The 21,186-nt window shown below is 39.5% G+C and overlaps 1 protein-coding gene across 1 annotated transcript in view; it reads left to right on the plus strand.

The window, feature by feature from the left end:
- Nucleotides 1–19,604, plus strand: part of cdh22 (cadherin 22) — a gene marked incomplete at its 3' end in the record, with an annotated part of 61,022 nt that extends 41,418 nt beyond the window's left edge. Inside the window, exons 9-11 of the mRNA XM_079461065.1 lie at nucleotides 6,557–6,674; nucleotides 11,777–12,028; nucleotides 19,093–19,604. Coding sequence (XP_079317191.1) covers nucleotides 6,557–6,674; nucleotides 11,777–12,028; nucleotides 19,093–19,604 — 882 coding nt within the window. The remainder of the gene's footprint in view (nucleotides 1–6,556; nucleotides 6,675–11,776; nucleotides 12,029–19,092) is intronic.
- Nucleotides 19,605–21,186: the final 1,582 nt, after the last annotated feature.

A 21,186-nucleotide genomic window follows, 5' to 3' on the forward strand; every position in this document is an offset into this window, starting at 1 on the left:
GAAGTGGAGATGCTGGGGAGAGAGATAACGTGTCTGGTGAGAGGGGCTGTGTCTCTGGTGTTATCGGAGGCTGTGATACGCTGTCCTGTTTTCCGTGGTTGTTTTCCAGGAAGTCGTCCTTGGGTGCTGAATCTTGGAGCAGGTCTAATATGTCACAGTCTGTCTGTGTTGAGCTCGGTGGGCAGGGCTCAGCTGAGATGGTGTCCATGAACTGAGTGGTGTTATCATTGTGTGACGTGTCAGCCGCATGTCCAACCAGGTGCTGAGGTGAAGACATGTGGTCATTCACACTGTGTTCGGGTGTGTGTGTGGCATTCTGGTTGAGTGGATTGGCAGAAGGATGACTGAGGGAGAAGAAGATATTGTCCTTAAGCACTCTTGAACCCAGTTTATTTGGCTGGTGGCCATTTTGTTGAAACAGTTGCCGCTGACTCCAGAAAATATTGAAGTTGTCAATGAAGTTCACTCCTTTTATATTGCAGGTTTTTTGCAGCCATGTATTAAGCCCAAGCAAACGTGAAAACCTGTTTGTTCCTCTTGCTGGAAGTGGTCCACTGATGAATGTTTGAACATTCAGTCTTTTTAGTGTTTCAAAGAGTTCATTGAAATCCTTCTTAAGAAGTTCTGACTGTTCTTTATGAATATCATTTTTCCCCACATGAATGATGAGTCGATTTACAGTCTTATGTTTCATCATAATGTTCTGAAGTTCCCTGTTTACATCAGTAGTTGTTGCTTGTGGAAGGCAGCACGTAGTTGTATCCCTGCTACTAATGTTTCTGATTATGGAGTCACCCACTATCAGAGTCCTGGGCTCAGCTGCGCTTTGAGCTGAGTGCCGCTGTCTGTTCGACCTTGAGCGCCTGGTAAAATCAGAGTTAGCTGCTGGCTGATTTAGTCTGTGTTCGGACACATTCATCAAATTTGGGGATTCCTCATTGAATAATACTTCAAATCTGTTCTCAAGATTTATAGGCGGTGTTCGGAGACCAGTGTTTGCAATCCTTGTAGCTGTATTTGGGGTAGAGGATGCTGCTGCGGCAATATGTGATACTCGTGACAGTCTGATGTCTCGAGTGCCTTTAGGTCTCGCTCCCTGTTTATGCCATCTATTTGTAAGTCGATCGGCTTGTTTCTCTACACTCAGAAAGGCCGGTCGAGGAGTACTAGATTTATGGGACTCACCGGCTGTGTGCTGAGGGCGTCCATGACGGAGCTCTGATTTCTGTTCCGTCTGGTTTGGTGGTCCCACAAGTAACTTTGTTTCAAGAACTGCAATCCTTTGTAAAAGTTTGTGGCAGTTTATGCAGCAAGTAGATTCCAGAGAAGGCATTTTCTCTTATCCTTATGAGTGTAGACAGTTGTACCGTAACTACAAGCACAATCACGGCCACACGCTTGCTGCGTGATTAATCTCTATGGTGATTGTGTTGGAAACCAGCGGCCCTGTGGAGGAACGCACAATTACGTTCATTCATCTCTCTTCTGGGATTGATGCATCTATGGTCAAACCTCTTGCTCATAAACAGAGACTCACGGCTCATACAGTGAGACACCAAACGTCTCGGACGCGGTTTTTACATTTGAAAATGATTATAGTTACAGTGCAGGAGCCATGTTTTTTAGTGGATTGTATAACCACATAGTATTCTAGTAAAACCATGGTAAATGTTTCGTAAGGGTCTGTGATAGAACATGTTTATTCTTTTTTTAAGTATATTTTCGGTGCCTTTATGCCTTTAATGATAGAGGACAGTGAAGAGTAGACAGGAAGACATTGGGAGGAGACAGAATCGTATCCCGGTCACCGTAAGCGCACTGGCGCTATGTGTCGGCACACTTACCTCAAGGCTATTCGGGTATCATTATTGAATTGGTTTTCCAGTTTCTTAAAAAAAATATTAGAACTTTTATTATTTAGCGCTTATTTTTTATGACATATCGCTTATTGCTCCCCGAACTCTTTGTAAGTCGCGTTTGAATAAAAGCGTCTGCTCAATGACTAAATGTAAAATGTATATGTATGAAAAGAAAGTTCAGTTAAAAACATTAATAAAAAATGTGGGATTTTTGGCAGTCGGAGAACAGGGTTTACCACGTAGTGGTTCTCTGTATATGCGTCTCTTATGATTCAGAAAGTGACATTACTTTTACGCTCCGCTGCGAGCCCAATTATCAAGCTTTGTTTATGTGCCACACTGGCTTTCTCTGCACCGGCGCTCGCTGGTGTCATTCCTCGTGTTTCTGATGGAAAAAGAATGAAATCAGATTAGCCTAAGCCGCTAAATCATGGAGTTTGATCCCATTTGAAGGATGACAACACAGCGTATTTGTTTGTGTTTAAAAGGTGAATAAATCAGACAGAATGAGGGAGAAAACAGGGCTTAGCTGATGACTCGTAAGCAGCTTTAAGTGCTCCGCTCCCCCTGTGACGTGACACCCGTGTTCAGCGTGGATGGAGAAAGTGTTTGAGCTAATATTACGGATCTAAACATCAGGTAGACAGACCGGACTGTTTTGTGACTTGATAAAGGAGGTTACCAACCCACTGTAAAAAAGTACCATTGTGGTACCATGGTACAGTGATTATATTGAGCAGGTACTGTATGATTATTTGATTTAATTTCCAAAACATTTTTTTTACTAGCTAAACTTAGCTTGGCTTAATTTAGATCAACTTGACTTGACTTGGCTTGGCTTAAAAGTGTAGTAATCATGTTTTGATGAATTTGTATTACCATAGTTTTGCTATGTCATGGCTAACTCTTGTGTGGTGTTCATATTTTTGTTGCTCAGCCAGTGTTGGTGGGTCTAGTGGACCGGCTGCAGTTTGGGGTTTTAATTCAACACAATCAAGCACTTTATGTCAAAATAATCAAAAGATGTTTACATCATCCCAAGCACAAGCAGTCTAAACAGCATATTTGGTTAATATTTGCCCTGTGCCCGTGTTAGATCACATTTATGAATTCAGGTGCTCCACCTTTGTTTGTGGGAACGGCGGGGCGGAGAAGCAGAAAACTCACACTTACACACACTCTCTCACACACACGCACACAGTTACACACACAAACATACTAAAAGGAGGCCCAGACATGAAGAGGACACAGTTTTCACAATTTGATACGCCCTGTAAACCGAACATAATACATAACCGAAAATAATTCATTGTATAATTTTTCTTGAAACGGGTCCCACCGAGCCGAACACCATACAAGGGTTAAAACTACAAAATTACCATCACTAAGACCTTGTCATTTTGTGGTTACTATTGTCAATTATGTGGGTAATTTAGTAAAACAGCATACAAGATAATCTAATGTATATCATAAACTATGCTTTTATGCAAATAATGAATAAATAAAAGATGTTTAATAGCCCTGCTAACAAATAGACATGTTTAAATCTGTTCTGAAATATTTCAAAGTTTTGTACCAAATGAGAAGCAGAAAGAATCATTGTGCGTGATCCGTATAGTGTCAGAGCCTGTCGTTTTATAATCAAATGCTATGGTACTTGGTACTTACTCCTACATTTTACATTTCTAAAATATCAACGATCGTCATATTCATATTTCTGTGATTATTATGGCATCATCTGGATGCCTGACCCTTGTTCCGACGGCCATGGGAAATGCGTGACATTAAATTCCTGACCCTGTGGTATTTGAATTGATCAGATATATAGAGACAGATATCATATAGTTGAGCGTGTGCAGGAAAGGCCGCGTGGGGAGGCAAATACTAAGAACGGCCCGAGGATACGACGGCTGTCAGCTCTGCACCACACGTCAAACGGCTCGAGTGGCTCTGCGTGACAGATCACACGGGTCTCGCCCTCCCATGGGACAGTCCCGATCACATGACCAATGTTTTGCTTTTGGAACACGTACACAGTTTTGTTGATGTTATTTTTACTGATGCGGTATCCAACATGTAGAGTATAACCAAGCAAAATTGAATGCTACAATGACAAACTTATACAAAATCATTTTTTTGTGGCGAATAAAAATGAATGTTGTAGCAAAGTGATATAAAATATGAAATGATACGCTTCATTTTCAGTATAAAAGTAAAAAAAACAAAAAAGCCTCAGTCGCTCCACCATACACACCGACTGTGTTAGTATTGTCTGTAGTTTCATTCTGTTCCACTGGTGGAAAAACCTCAAGAATTGCATTTGACATTACAACGCAAACGTAAAGTTATGAAATGAAAACTATTTTTCTCTCAACTTGGTGCTTGGAGGTCAACATCCACCTCCGCTGTGTGAGGCTCTTGGAGAAGACCTCTGGTCCTGGATGACTCTGGAGAACGTGGAAGACTTTTGGGAGACTCCTCACATCTCACTTTCCAAGTCTTAACGGGTCATGAGGGGGCTGTTGGGTGGAAATCTAATTACATGATGTTGCTTGAGGGAGCTGTGTTTGCCACTCAATAACCTCCCACACAACACTGAGCATCTCTCTCTCTCTCTCTCTCTCTCTATTCATGCTGTTTTTCTCTCTCTGCCTCTCTCAGAAGTCCCTTTTTATTCTCTGTTTAACCTTCTTACCACCTCCGTTCCCCGCCAAACCCCCTTAGGCATTAGTTTTGCCCAAAATTAGAAGTCACATGACCTTTGTTATGAAAGAGACCTTGGCTCTTCAGTAAGCGTTTGATGGAAGAGTGGCATTAGATGCGTTCATTTCATTTTGTTTTTTTCCCTGTAAAATTCCTTCAAATTAAAAATGATTTTGATTGGTTCTCATTGTTTAACAATTCATCAGCTCTTCTTAATCTCTTCAATTTAAATGTATTTAAAAATGTCATTTGTAGATGAATAGTTGTCATTCTTGGTGCGAATGGACCTTTCAAGTTCTCCGGCTGGGCAGAGACCAAACGTCCTGTGCTATAATAATCTACCTCGTCCCATTTCATACTCATTCTTCTGTCCTGTTACGATTAAAGCTGTTGTGCTATTATCAGTCACAGACAGAAGAGCCGCTCTCGCTCTGAATAATAAAGCTTGCGTGTTTAGTTCACTGCCGTCGTTCATAACCATTATCAGCTGCATATACTCACAGTCTGCACGATTATGTTTTGGGATCTCTTCACTTGTCATTTTAGTCTTGCGGGATGATTATTTGTATTATTATGAGTTTTTCGTCGTTTTTCCATAGTGGTCCACGCTAGTTTGTCCGGGTCTTGCGGTTGGGTGAATATAGTCTTAATCTCACACACCATGTAATGAACTTTTGCGATTGTCTTTTTATTATTCTGCGAGGAAACAAAATAGATTTAAAGATAATGTTGTTTATGTTCTGGAGGGTTTTTAAGGAACAGCTAGCTGCTTTCTCTGCAGATTTGTCAATTTTATGCTGATCTTTAAGCAATTCAGAGGTATTTTGCAGGGTGGATAATTCGTATGATTATTAGAAAACAAAATGTAAATTAAATCCCACCTCTAATTTCTCAAACTGGCACAAAAGAAGATCAAACTAAACCTAAGAATGAAATCTTACAAATCATACGAATTTCAGAACTCATAAAACAGTAACAAATTGTCTTGAGATTGGTAATGTCCCATTGTGTTTAAGGAGGCTTGGTTTGTGCTTTTAAACCAAAAATGTTAAAATATAGCAGCTTGAATCATTTCAAATGTTCATCTAACTGAATAACACGCTCGCTGGGTTTTAAACCACTCATGTACGTTATTAAAGTCAACCAGATAACATTGTGTTTCGTGTCTTTGTTCAGGCCACACGCTCTTCTTCTCAAATAATGCAGGCTTTGTAAGGACTTTATTTCCCTATTGTTGGTTGTTTATATGGTTGTAGTTTTGTTTTATATTTTGTGCTTCATGGGAAAAGCAGCAGCATGTGGGTTCATGATGACATGAGAGAGTAAATGACGGATCTTTCATCTCTGAATGAATTGTTCCTTTAAAAGCAGCAGTGAGCGGTACGTCACTCCTCTCGGGAGTCAACGCAAAGTCTGTCAAACCCGCCGCGTCCTCCTGGACTTAAAGACAATCACACCGGCTGAAACTTTAATCATTGTGAAGGGAAACATCAGTGTTAGCGTGAGGTCTCCGCGGAGTGTAGTAGACGCGTTTGTCCTTCCTTTCACATTGAGTCTTTGTGTACGCGTTTCCTTTTTGTTTTCCAGCCCGTGTTTTAACTCCAGCGTTCCTCTCTCTCTCTCTCTCTCTCTCTCTCTCTCTCTCTCTCTCTCTCTCTCTCTCTCTCTCTCCTCATTCAGAGTTAAAAAAAAATGTGTATGGACTTTTTCTCTCTGGACTCCAATTTCAAATAAGGCAAAAATCGTCTGATGACCATGTAATGAGAAAAGAGTGACGGGGGATTCATTGGAATTTAAGCGGGTTCGTCTGACTCGTTCGCCCGTTTCTCGATACCCCACGTCCTTCAATTCCGTCTGTTGTCACACCAAACTCACTGCAGGCGTAACTGGGCCCAGTTTCAGAAACGTCACAGCCACAAAGAGCAAAATGAATAAGATGCTCAACTTTTCAACAAAGTTTTGTCTCTAACTGTTATATGTTTTACTTTCCTCAGCTCATTCACAACATCAGCGTCGTGGACAGGGATGAGCCGCAGTCTGGACATCGGTTTTATTTCACGCTGGCGCCCGAGTCCTCCAACAACCGGCATTTTACCCTGTGGGACATTAAAGGTGAGACTGAAACTTTGTTTGGTCTCAGATGTTACCCAACTTGCTGTTAAAGAAATTCCCCGTTTGTTGAGTCTGTTGCTTTTGAAATTGTGTTTTTCAAGCATTTCCTTGTCGTTCTTCGCCATCTTTCTCCTCTGATGAATAATCAGTTTACACACCCTCCGGGCTGTTATCGTGTACCGGCGTTCCCTCGACGGACTCTGACCCACGTGGGGTGTCAGAAAGTTTATCTACGCTTCTTAAAAGACCAATACGAGGAGGAACAAAGCGTTGTAGCGTTGACAAACGGTGTCTTTCGTGAGCGCTCCCGAGAGGTGGACCACCATGACACTTTTATGACATCACCTTCTGTTAGAGCATCTGCTGTTTGTGCGAGGATAGAGAATAAGAGCTGTTTTATATTTCTGCCCAGTTCACATACAAGAGTTTTTTTTTGGTTTTGCGTTGGGAATTCGGTTATGAAGTTTGGGTTTTGATTGTTTTAAGTGATCATTTAAAGAGCCCATGAAAGCAACATTGAAATTCTGTCGTTTTCATGTTTGTTGGCTTTTGGGCATCTGCACGGTTTACAAATGACACGTTTATAAGATTTGAGCATTTATATCAATGACATTAACTTGTTTGTAGGGGCGTATGAAGATCTTTGTCTGTATTGAAAAAAAGCGTTCCTGTGGCTCAGTGGTTAGACCATGGCACTAGCAACGCCAAGTTCATGGGTTAAATCACGGAGAATGCGCATACTTAAAATAACAAATGTATAGTAAAATTAAATTTAAGTCGCAAAGCGTCTGCCAAATGCATAAATGTAAAAATGTGTCAATAACAGCATATGACCGCGCCGTCTATCAGTTTTAAACGACTTCCAAATCCAGCGTTTATATCCACCTTTTGTATTACATTCCTCGCCAAAATGCAATGAACAAACAAACAAAGCTGAACTTCAGTACAACGAACGAAGCGCATTGATGGGCGGGCTCTCGCTGATTTTCTCATGGGCGTGCATTTCCAGGAGAAGAAAAGGAAATTTCATGTTTGAAAAAAACTCTCTGAAACCTACGAAGGGGGCTGTTCGAGCACAGAAATACTATGTGATACGTCCAACTCGTTTTTTGACACGTTGACCATGGCAAGCATAAGAAGCCAGCACGTTTAACATTGTAACGAAGTCAGAATGCATGAAACACTGTTGAACCACCCTGCTAAGGAAATGTTCGACTCAAAGTCTCTGTATCAGAATTGCAAAACAAAAACCCAAATGAAAGGGGTCATTAAATAATCATTAACAGATGATGTCATCATATTTTCTCTCATGTAAATGTTGTGTGCTATTTTGGTGGACCCCGTCAGACTGTGCGGGCCGGTCAGACCGTGGGTCTCTTTAGAGACCCGTATGAGCTGATGTGACGCTTCAGTAAATGAAAACTGATGTGACAAGATGGAAATGTCAGAGGAGGGAGGCAGGAAAATGTCAACGGAGCACGTGAGGGGCTGCGAAAACACAAACTCATGTGCATGCACGCTCGAGCAGAGAGACGCACACACACTTCCACAGAGAGAGAGAGATGCACACACACTTCCGTAGAGAGAGAGAGATTCACAAACACACACAGTGAGGTTAAAGAGGCATTCACCTTAACACAAATGATCATGAATGCACCCGCCCTGCAGTTTAAACACGGAGAGAATGAAAACTTAAAGAGATATGCACTTATTTCTCAAGTTATGTTAAATGTTAGGCATGTTTAATTGTTGGTTCTGTGTGAATGAAATGCCAGATTAGAGTCACTTTGCTGTTGTCATGCAAATGTAAGGGGGGGGAAATTCAGTAAACATCTGCTGGTAGATGTCAGCGGGAACACTTGCGATTAAATATACAAATGTTGCAATGACACAAATTGTAACTTTTTTGTGTTACGCAGATTTTTATTACTATAGACCTTTTTCACATTTCCGGGTTTCTCAGCAGCGGAAGTCTTCATAGTTGTGTTAACTTCTATAGCGGGAAACTGGAGACTACCACAAATATACTTTTTGTATACTCATTTGCTCAAGTAGCAAAAGAAAAGCACAACAATAGTGTTTTTCAACAAAATAGTGTCTGATAACGGCAGTCAAAACGGCAGAATGATGTCAAAGCTTTCCTGTATCTCAGTGGTAAGAGCATTGTGTTAACAACGCAAGTTTGTGTGTTGGATCCCAGGGGATTGCAGATATCTATGTATAAATGTATAGGATGATGCAATGTAAGTCACTTTGAATAAAAGCCTCTGCCAAATGCATAAATGTAAATGTACAGAGACTTCCATTGACGCTGTATAGTAAAATCCCTAACTATATTTTGTAAGTTGATGCAAAGTGATGTGTTATAATACAAAGTGTGGTGTTATAAACGTACATACAGTACATTTAAAAAAATGAAAATATTAAAAACATTGGAGGATTTAAGATGCTGATGAGTGTTGAGCGTCATCACTGGCTTGTGAAAAAGGTCCATTGCAATCTTTATTACACACAAAGTTTTTTTCTAAGCATTTATAAAATTGTATTATAATTTCTTATAATATTATGATCAAATAAAAATGAAACAGTTTAAATTTGTTATGTTTGTTTTATGGAGTAGTTCAGGAGAAAACACATAAATGTTTGTGAAATATCAGTCCTGTGTTTATGTCCATGCTGTTATTCTGCAGTGCATTGAGACTGTTTTAATTAATTGCAAAGAAATGCAAAAACAAGTTTTATTCTCATTACTGTAATACAGAACTGAAAACCATTGAGACCAGTCATTTTCCCCCTAAAGTTACTGCTACACAATGATATTTTTTTCTACTTCGAGTAATACAAATTATATATTACAGAAAGGGCGTGTAAAAAAAACCTTTATTTTGAAAAATGTTGTTGATCTAAAAAATAGCCTTCATTTTCTTAATGCTTTCTGTATTAATGGATTGTGCTTTGAAGGTGAATTATGACTCTGTCAGGTTCTTGACAGTTTTGTGAGATTCACTCTCCTAAAAAGACGCCTACACAGGTATCCCGAACTATTCCACTCAAAAGAGCACACATTTAATCCTCCCACGTCCCGTATCGTCCCGTATCGTTCCGTACTTCTGTTTTCATGGACACATTCCTCAACCTGTCAGACTGAATCTGTCACTTTTTTTCCGTTCAGCGCCGTTATTTCTCCTCCTGCTGTGATCCGACACACGAGGACAAACACATTCTTTTAGATGGGAAACTTTTTGTCACACGCAAAAAAGGCTCTGCGCCGATGATGCGTCTGTCCTTTCACGATAGAATATTTAATTTATTTTACCATCTTACATTATGATGTGAATTGGGACTTCTGAATCATGAGAGAGAGAGAGAGAGAGAGTTTGATTGACAGCTTCGAACAAGCCATGTTTGGGCTTTTTATTGTGGGCATCTCTCATGGAGTCAGTCAATAGCACCAGGTGGTTTTCTTGGACTAGCGGACAAGTTGTCCGTCGGGGATGTTTGTCATGTGTATTTGCGCCCCTGCTGTGAGCTGGTGTGCTTTTAGTTTAAATGGAACATTTTGCACAATCAGAGGCCATTGTTATTTCTTACCTGTGTGCTTGAGGAGGATTTGTTCTCTTTACTTAAAACAACGTTAAGTCCTCTCGTCTCAGCCGGGCTTGTCATTGGCTGATCCAGTGATAAGAGACATCTTTACATCTGACACATGCTGTGGCTCAAAAATACCAGGATGCTGTAAACAATTCTTCTGCCGCTTCTTCTCATCTAGACTCATAATACGAGATTGATATTATAGCTTTTATTAAATTACTGATTGAGAAATTAGACAAAAGTTATCCCACACGGCGGCCATATTTGCAGAGTCAGAAATTTGAAAGAAATATTTGACGTACGTCGCTTGTAGGTTCAGATCTTAAAAACACTCATCGAATGTACTATAAAAATATTCCTTAAGCTCGGTGTGGGATAAAAAAACATTTAGTTTCAGGTCGACTCAGTTATCATGTGCAAGGTTTACGGTACTATGTACATAGCCCCTCCCTCTTTAATGATTTCTGATTGGCTCTTTTTGCTGAAAGGCGGGACTTCCTTCACTAGTGTGGCAACTGTATTGGACTTTTCCCCTTTTTATTAATAAAACAGTATTTATTTTCTATAAAAAGAAATCTGACTATCTGCAATCCCTGGGATTGAACCCACAACCTTGGCGTTGCTAGCCCTAACCACTGAGCTACAGGAAAGCAAGTTTTGATAAGATCTCTTAATGTTTCCATGACTGATCTTGTATGTCTATTTCTGAGCTCTTTCAAAAACCTGATCTTCTTTTATCAAGCTCAGAAAGGGAAATAGATTTGTTGATGGCATGTTGTGTATTTATGAGAGCAAGAGTGTCTTTGAGAGGAGATTTAGTGGCGAGCTGTACTCTCAGACTGCTTTAACTCAGCAGAAACTCTCTCCTCTTGTCTCTGAGCGAGTCGGCTAACACCAGCTGTATTTATCACAAACTTGTGTTCTTGCAGTAGAGATGACAGTGAAGTGTGTGCTCTGTGATGAATCATTCGCCGCATGTGCATTACTCGACTTCTTGTTGTCTTTTAGTCGTGTTTATAAATATAATGTCTATGAGAGCTTTTGGGTCATTATCTGTAGACCTACTGTACACACTAAAGAGGGTCTAAAGTGTACAGCTCTTTTATTCTGTACGATGAGGTGAAAAAATCCTTTTTGCTTCGAACACGTGCTGATATAAATCAAGCTTTAGATTCTGCAGTGAAGGTCGGGCACATGCTGGGACTTTACAAAGTGTGCACTATGAGACTTCAGCATCTTGTACGCTTCAGAGTGCCCGCTTTCAAGTGATGTTCCCTTTCAAGTGTAATTTACTTTCTGTTTCAATGTGACATCTAGTAATCTTGAACATGTTGTTGTTTACTACACGAGGACCCGTATTAAAACACTCCTGCTACTTTACTTTCCAAAAGCACTGTAGTGCTAATGTCGTGTCCAGAATTTTTTTTTGTCAAATAAAACTTAGACAAATATAACATAACTATAACTTCTGTAAAGTTCTGAGATGTTTATGTGTTTTATTTCTCCTGCAGACAACACGGCCGGCATTAGGACCCAGCGCTCCGGGTTTAACCGTCAGGAGCAGAACGTTTACCTGTTACCCATCCTGGTGGTGGACAGCGGCCCGCCCGCCCTCAGCAGCACAGGGACGCTCACTATACACGTGTGCGGGTGCGACACGGATGGAGCCATCCAATCCTGCAACGCCACGGCTTACGTCATGTCTGCCGCGCTCAGTCCCGGTGCTCTCATCGCCCTGCTGGTCTGCATTCTCATTCTCATCGGTAAAACTTTTACTTTATATACATCTGTTAAGACGGAGAGAGTTTGGGTTATGTACACTGTGTGTCTTTACCAAACCATCTAGAAAAGTAAATGTGAGTAAATGAACATTTCTTTTTGACATCCTCCCTTATTAATGTGCATATCTCTTTGTTTCGCCTAAGGCCGGTGTATAGACATTAGTTTGTAAATATCTCAACGTGTTCCTTGGGCATTAGTAGGTGTTTTATATAAAAGTCAAATTCATCTGTTTTTCATATATTTCTGTGCCACCTGTACAAACACACTTGTACTTACTTCCACTTCTGCTGTAGGTTTTTTTTTACCACCGCATCTTTTAAAGCCTTGTGCGTGTGTCCAGGAGACAAAAACAAGAGTAAAGTGGCATAAAAGCGCATGAATATTTTATCCTCCGTCCTCTGCACACTGATTTCAGTTTCTCATCCGCTTTGTTCACAAGCACACACACACACATGAATGACACACAGACTCTATTCTGGAGAACGGGTGAGTTCAGGGATGATGGGAGCGAATGGAAAAGAGCAACATCAGCACCAATGTCCCAGTGGAACGCTGCCGCAAGCTTTAAATAGAGCATCAGCTACTGGCACTCACATTCTCATGTAGAAGATCTGCTGGATTCACGTCTAAAAGTTTTATGACTCTCTTCGTCTACTCTCACCCTATTTTCTCTCTGCTCTCTCTCTCTCTCTCTCTCTCTCTCTCTCTCTGTCTCTCTCTCTCTCTCTCTCTCTCTCTCTCTCTCTCTCTTCTTGTCTTGGAAAAGTATTTTTGTTTTGCTGGTCGAGTGCATCTCTCCTGCAGTGTTGTGTGGTTTCTGGCGGTCCCTCTTCTCTTTCATTAGTGTTGTTTGTTGAGGGAAACATCATTATTTGTGTTGCTCAGTCTTTGGGTTAGTTACTCCGGGTGACCCTTATGTTTTGGCATAGTTTCTTATACATAGTTTGTTACATCCGTCAGTCTTATTATGTCACAGATTTGCTGATGCCTGAACGTTGTAATGTAGATAAACGCAGGTTGTTTCGATTTTCTGTGCTTTCCTCAAAACATTTCCACTAGCTTTAAGATATCTTGGTGAGAATAAACCTTGGTGAGCTTTATTCTGTTAAATTTTGTAATCTTCCTTCCATTGTGATCCATTTTATAGTGATTTACAGTCTATTCTATTCTATTCTATTCTGTGCTTTATTCTGTTCTATTCTATTTTATTCTATTCTGTGCTTTATTCTGTTCTATTCTGTGCTTTATTCTGTTCTATTCTATTCTATTCTATTCTATTCTATTCTATTCTGTGCTTTATTCTGTTCTATTCTATTCTGGTCTTACACTGGTCTGGAAGAACTTGCTTTTCCAGTTTTTAAACATCAGACAGCATTTGTACAAAATACAACCAATGGAACATTTCAACCGAATCAAAATGTTAAACTAATATCTTCAATATTTTTCTCCATATGTAAGATAAAATAATAGTTATTTTAAATGAATTAAAACAGAAACCAAGTGGTTTGTCTGGATTCAGGAGTTACTTCAGCGTGCACGGCCTCCTGGTTTCTCCCGACTCCACTGAGACAATGCATCCGTTCCTCTCCATTCAAACCTTCCTTGAACCCGCCACCGCTCATATTAGATCAATTTGTGTGGCGATAAGGAAGGAATGAAAACAAATTTCTGCCTAATTAGCTGCAAACAAACAGCCCTCCATCAGATCGTCCGCGGGTGACGTTATGGATGCATTCCGGCGCAGCTTGGCATCTGCACGCCTCCGTCCCAATTACAACCCATCTGTCGTGATGGGAGTTCTGGCCACTCGCCGCTCAAGGGTAAATTAGCCGTCTTGTCAGGTCCGCTTATCGGCACATCTGCACGCTGAGGAGCCGCAACGTGTTTTGCAAGGGCAGGTACATACAGCATCTCGAGCATGCACCTGACCTGTTCTGAGACCGTGATCATCGTTCAGTTCGTATGTCATGTATAAATTATTGTAAGAGTTTAAAGCTTTGGTAATTTTAGAGAGGAATGTTAAATCAAGGTTCTCTCTCATATTGTCTCGTACAATGTTAAACTTGTTTTGGTCAGGTTAAATTCACTCTTCTTTTGGTACTCTGAGATTTTCATGTACTCTCCGACGGCAGTTTCCCAGGAATCTCCACCTTTATTACTCCCTCTTATTTAGTATTCAACATTCGTCCGTGTCACCTCACCTGGCTCACGGCCATTTACAGTCCTTGATCATGCCAGAATCGAAGAATAACACGGAGGTACATGGTGGTCAAAGACTTTATCTCCTGCAGGCGCTGGAAAATACTGAATCAAAGAGATGTTCACTTATGTGAAGGCTCCGTCCTCTGCCTCCGTCTCTCTGAGAGAGCATCGCAATATCCTCAGATACGCCTTCCATCTTCTGCACATGTGTTTGGTTACACAGATTCTGAGGGAATGTGCAGGGAGCAATAAACAGCAGTAAGTAATATTAATACTTCTCACTGGTTTATGCTGTGAAACATTATGAAACTCCAGGTGTGAGTTGGAGCCTCGGAATTGAAAATTGCCGTAGCGGATTTATTTGTCATCGGGGTCATTTGGGCCTTGTTTATTCACAGCTTTGAGTTTCATACGCTCGCCGCTGCCCGCAGATCTCGCCGTTAGATGGACGATCGGCACGGAAGAAAATGAGCTTCAACCTCCCAGCCAGAGCCGTCGTAATGCAGTTGCGCTTAATGCACTGTTATGTGTTCACTTCTGGCAGAAAAACACATTCATAACACCAGCTACCTAGTGTGCAGTTTACAGCGCTGTATAAAAGCAGATAGATGCTGTCTGCTGCTGTGCTTGTGTGTGTGTGTGTGTGTTTATATGTGCGATGGGTTTTGTGTGTCTTTCTGTATGTGTGTGTTGCTATAGCGTAGCTTTTTGCTTGTGTGTATTTTACTTCTGTTTGTTACAGCCTGCTTTTCAAACAAATTCGTCGTGCGGTTTCAGATTTTGCATTTAATTTGAATGCGTAATGAACTAACATGAATGTACAATAAACTATTTTATTGGTATCAATAAACAAAGAAGAAAAACTGCTGTAAAATTTTTTGTTTATTGTTAGTTCATGTTTGCCAATGCATTGACTGATGTTAATAAATGCATAATTTTTTACTATGGATCTCTTCATTAGAAGTTTTAAGAGTTTATTGGAGTTATTTATTATAATTATAATATATGTATTACATAATTTATGACATAAGTTTCTTAATATTTGGTTTGAACATTTATTTTGTGTTTTTGGTAAAGTTTTGTGAATAGCTCATTTTATAGTTTATTGGTTTATTAATTAATTTTTAAATTATGTTTGTTTACTTTAGCTTTTATTTAGGTTCAGTTAATAATTTTGTGCTTTAACTTATCTTGGCTGATTCGACTTTATTCCTATCATTTCAACATTTTTGTTTAAATTAAGTTTTTCAAATAATATTTCTGATGTTATCTTTGAAATATAAAAGACAATAGCTTAAATTAAACTTTTATAATGAACTATAATCTTGCACATTTCATAATTTTTTGTATGTTTGTGAGTGCCACTTCTGAAGACACATGGAGCGTTATATCTCATCATGATGTCATGATGAGATCTGTGTCTGTTTAACTCTGTCACCACACGTGAGAAACTCCTTGAGTATGAGATGAAGTGAGTATTTCATTAGAGTCGATTCCTCCAGAGGCACACGCATGATCAAAGGCTTTGCATTTACACGATTAGAAACGTTACGAGAGGACTCATTGTCTTGGCTGGTGCTCTAATCTTGAGAGCGAAGCGTCTGGGGTCAGTGAGGGATTCTTTCATCTGTCTTTTAGAGGATGTTTTATAGATGAAAGCGACAGGCGAGCGTTAGTTTGTAAGATAACAGAGAACTGCTGGAAAGAGCTTGAAAAATGATGTCATTTAATAATCTAAAACCTGTATGACTTTAACGGAGACATTGAGAGCAATGAAATGGCCTTAAAACCAACGAAGTACGCCAAGGCAACAAGTTAAAGGAATAGTTCCCCTTCAAAATACAAATTCTGTCATACTTTACACACTCTCCTGTCATTTCAAACCTGCATTACTTTCTCTCTTCTGCAAAACACAAAAGAAAACCGTTGGTCCCTGTTGACTTGCATTGGTTTTGTGTCCATGCAATAGAAGTCAAATGGGACCAACGGTTTTTGGTTACCAACATTCTTCAAAATATCTTCTTTTGTGTTCTGCAGAAGAAAGTAACTCATACAGGTTTGAAATGACATGAGGGCGTGTAAATAATGCCAGAACTTTTATTTTGAAGGGAACTATTCCTTTAACTATGGTTTAACTTTAGTAATCATGTTTATTTGTAGAAAAACCACGTTAACCACACATTCATATTGGTTTGCTATTCATGCCGCCTGCTGATGAAAAGAGAGACGTATCCAATCACAAACACGTATTAACATAATTCAACTGAGATTAAGGGTTCACTGACTTATTTTATGAAGTGGGATGCGTCTATTGTTTTCTGTCTCATTCATTTATTAAATGATCCGTCTCAATTGTTTCCCTTCAGTTCATATTTAATTCCTCGTTCATTTCTGCACTTCACATCGTGGGGGCCTTGTGGCGGTGGGCCTGGTTGTGAACTTCTCATCATTTGTAATCCGTTTCGACCATTCTGTCTTCAGTCGTGTGTTGTTAGTTAAATAAAGACGCCGCGATATATCCAAAGAATAATAATCAGCTGAATGTGATCTAATGCGCTTTGAGTAATCTGGATTTCATCCGTCTCTGTTCCACCCGTGAGAAGTTTGTCAGGCAGTGTTCCATTGAGATGCTACGCAGTGCTTGAATTGAAGGAGGGCTGGGGGATCCGGGACCCCCCATAAGGCATTAGGGATAAGAAGAGCAAAATAGACTTAGGGGGTCCCTCAGATATTTTTATTGGAGTAAAAATGATATTGACAAATGTGATTTAATTAATGCAATGAATATGGTAAATTTCGTGAATTAATTATTTTCAATAATTTATATTAAGTTTGTTTATGGGCTAGTTGTCATGGCTCTTTAAATTTTAAACGCCCCACCCCACGTCTAAAGACCTAAACACACAGACGGACAGTCGGTCGCTTCACAATTTATAGTGTTAATATCTAATAAACTAGTTTCTTGCATTTAAGTCTTATTATCACAAAGTGTCAATCATCCAGTTGTTTTTAAGGGAAAGAGAAAATTACACATTGGTAAATAACGCTAGAATGATTGTATTGGACGTACACTACTGTTCAAAAGTCATTCCTGTTCACCAAGCCTGCATTGATTTGATATAAAATACAGTAAAAGAAGCCTGTTCTTTTAAGCCTGTTTGTAATAAATAGTATATAGTTATGCATATTATGATCAAATATATTGTCTATTTTGTATAAATTGTATATTGTGAGATAACCCCCACCAAAACAAAGTCTTGTGGTGGGGACCCCCATGAGACTTGATTCAATTCGAGCGTAAAGGACAAGATTCATTAAAAGAAAGATGCGGTTGGTAATAAGTTCCCTCGCTGCGTGCCAGCGTCAGGACGGGTTTGTTAAAATATTGCTCGTGGTCTCCGAAGAGAGAGACTTCAACTTGGGCGGTACGTGTATGCTCACGCTTGTTTATCGAAGAGTCAATTTGAGGTTAATGGATTTTCCTCTCCTGTTTCAGACTATTTAGTTTTCTAATAAGTAATTTTCCTGAAAACTGAGTGGCGTTTTGAAAGGGGCATATCACCTGCGTTGGCTTTGCAGATTTTATAGAAGCTGGATAAACGTGTCTGATAAAAAGTGATTTAAAGGCTCAATTTAAGCGAGCTTTAACACGGCCCTTTTTCTGAATTAAATATGTGAATGAATTTTGAAAAAATGTGAATTTTGATTAGATCTTTTGTGTGAATTAATCATCTTATTCTTCTTCTGAAACACAAGAGTCACTTCTAAGGTCATGATGGTAGAAATGGCCAAATATTTTTCAGGAGTGAATTGGGTTGTTGAATGTGTTTGTCGTGGCCCCTTTGAATACATGAAGTGTGTTTGTGTAATTGTACTTAACAGGATTAAACGCTATGAGGAGACGTGACTGAAGTGTGTACTGTATGCGTTTGTTATCACAGAGCACTTCAGTAAATAACTTCACTCGAGTGTCAGATTTTGTCAGAAAATGTGCTTTTATTACTGTTGAATCTGAATAGTTACATTCACAATTACTGTTTACTGCCACCTTATTCACAACCACAAGTACATGTTTTAAGGTCATCTGCGTTGATCCTCCCATTCAAAAAATAAATATAAATGTAATATTTTGTCTCCATACAAGGATATGTTGATTGAACAGGTGGTTTTCTAATGTTTGAACCCTCAATGGTACTTATGGAGTCGCTGAAATAATGTTTTCAAACATGTTTCCCGAGAACAGATAGCTCCGCCTCCAAATCCACTTGATTGGTTAAAGCTTACCGTTTTTTTAGCTTTATTCATATTTTATTGATTAAAATTACTAAGTGAAATTAATAAAAACATTTTTTTGAATAATCATTCATTTGAATTTATTGTAAGTTTAGTTGTCATAATTAAGCCACTCTGTTATGTTCTTTTATTGATAAATTATGTTTTTGATTTTATTTTTATTTAAGTTCTAATCTTTTTATTTATGTATTAGTTTATTAAGTTTAATGAAGTTTTAATTTGTTACGTTTGTTTTAAATTAGATCTTACTAATTTATCAATATTCATTTTAAATATTAATTTATAATGTAAAATATTGCTATTATTCTGTATTATTAAGAATATATTAATGTTATAAAAACATTTCTATAAACATTTTACCCAAATAATTAAACTGAAAATAATTGGATAACTTTTTTAATATCCCTAAAGATTTATATTTTTTATTAGGCTTAAAAATAAAAGGATGAGATCACAATAACACATTTTGATGTTTTTCCAATGTAAGAACTGTTGATTCCACCCGTTGCATTACATTTTCTCTCGTGTTTGTTTCTTGTGGTTCTCTTAGTGCTGGTTCTGCTCATCTTGACCCTGAAGCGTCACAGGAAGGGCCAGCGGATGTCCGAGGACGAGGAGGACATGCGTGATAACGTCATCAAGTACAACGATGAGGGCGGAGGTGAACAGGACACGCAAGCGTACGATATGAGCGCCCTACGCAACCTTTACGACTTCCCAGAGGTCAAGAACTCCGACTCAGGCCCGGACCTTCGCTCCGTCCCCCAGTGGATCCAGAACAGGGTGAGCGGGGACGGAGGGCCCGCCGACTTCTCGCTCTTCAACGGATACATACGCAAGAAGGTGGAACAGGCGGACGCGGACCTGTCGGTGCCGCCCTACGACTCCTTCCAGACTTACGCTTTCGAGGGCACCAGCTCGCCGGCCCTCTCGCTTAGTTCCATCCGCACGCTGTCCACCACCTCCGAACAAGACTTCTCTTATCTCAGTGACTGGGGTCCGCGCTTCAGACAGCTGGCTGGTTACTATGCCCCCGCCCAGCCTGAGGAAGAGGGGTCCTAGCACCCTCCTAGTTTCCCGACCTGACGCTTTTCCTCCCGTTTTTACTGAACTTCAGGGCCCTCGGGGGGCCGCCTGCTACCCTGCCGTTCTTTCCCACAGCAACGCAGAGACATTTTGTTGGAACTACAGAGTTTTAATATCACCCGAAACTCTTTATGAAGTGACTTCTTGTTATGTAGAAAAGTCCAGGAGGCAAGCGGAGACGGGTCGAGGCGCTGGGCAAACCTCCAACGTTCTCTCACCTGTCAGCGAGCGGGGCCGTGCCATATGCACTCGAGCAAATACTCGCTGTTTCCTTATTCAAACTTTCCTGTGCTTTTCTTTCACCATCTGTGGAGACTTCAACTTGCAAAAGTACGAATAACATGGAAAAATACTTTTTTTAAATACCAACAACAAAACAAAAGCCTAAATGTGTATTTATTTAAAGAAAAAACAACAAACAGACAAAGGAAAAGGATATTTATGTATTTATTGCTTTCTATTTATTTATTTATTCATCCTGGCACTAAAAACAGACGTGATTTTTGATGATATTGAAGACGTCAGGGTGACAGATGAACACTTCTGTAAGTTACGTTGTTGAGTGAAAAATGAAGAGTTGGGTGGAAGTTTACAAACTAATGGTGACACCTTCAAGTAATCCAGTCTTGAAGATATTTGTATTTATTTTTTAGCAACTCCTTTTGTAAAATACAAACCGAAATGTGAAGAGTTGAGTGACGGCTGTGGGTGGCATCTCACCAAGACATGTCCAGGTCACGTTTCACCCAAACATGAAAAGATGAAGTAAATGTTATTTTGCTAGAGAAAATGAAGAATGTTTTCAGAGGGCAAGAACTTTTGAACATCATGACATTACATGACAATTAAGCAGCACATTAAACTGTAAAGTTGTTGTAAATCTCATGATTTTCATCAATTCAATAATGCTCAGTATTCTCAGGACTGTAATTGTTGTTTTCTACTATAATGGAGTAAAATGTAAGAAATGATTACAGTCACTACAAGAATATCGTTTTTAAATCACATTAAAAATTATTATCTACAGTAATAAAACGTCTGAAAATGTGCTTAATTTTCATGTGTGAAAACAATCTTTTTATTTAAGGGTGAAATGTTCTTGACATGCTTTGTGAGTATTGGTTTTGTCTTGTCATACATTTTGTGTATTGTGTTGCTTTTTACTAATGAACTAATGAATGTTGCGTTTGGCTTTGACATTTTCCTTTGGTGAACGATTTCAAGGGAGAGACAGCGGCACACAAAACAATTAGAAACAAAAGAACCCATTTGTGGTTCTTGAATCAGTTGTTTTATGGATAGTCCGAGCCCTTTATGTTCATTGAGGATTTGTGTGTGTGTGTGTGTGTGCAGAACATCTCCAGTTTCCTTTCATTGGATGATTTGAGTTTGTCCTGTGTTGGTTTGGGCTGATAAACTGTATTGACTGTTTTCAGACGGGTGTCGTGGTCAGTTTTTTCCTTGAACCAGCACCCTTAAATACCCAAAAAATGCAAATGTATGGCTTAAAAACAACAATAAATATTTACGTTTTTTCTAGATTTAGCTTGAGGCAACT

This window comes from Barbatula barbatula (assembly GCF_947034865.1).
Source record: "Barbatula barbatula genome assembly, chromosome: 7".
Classification (NCBI taxonomy): Eukaryota; Metazoa; Chordata; class Actinopteri; order Cypriniformes; family Nemacheilidae; genus Barbatula; species Barbatula barbatula.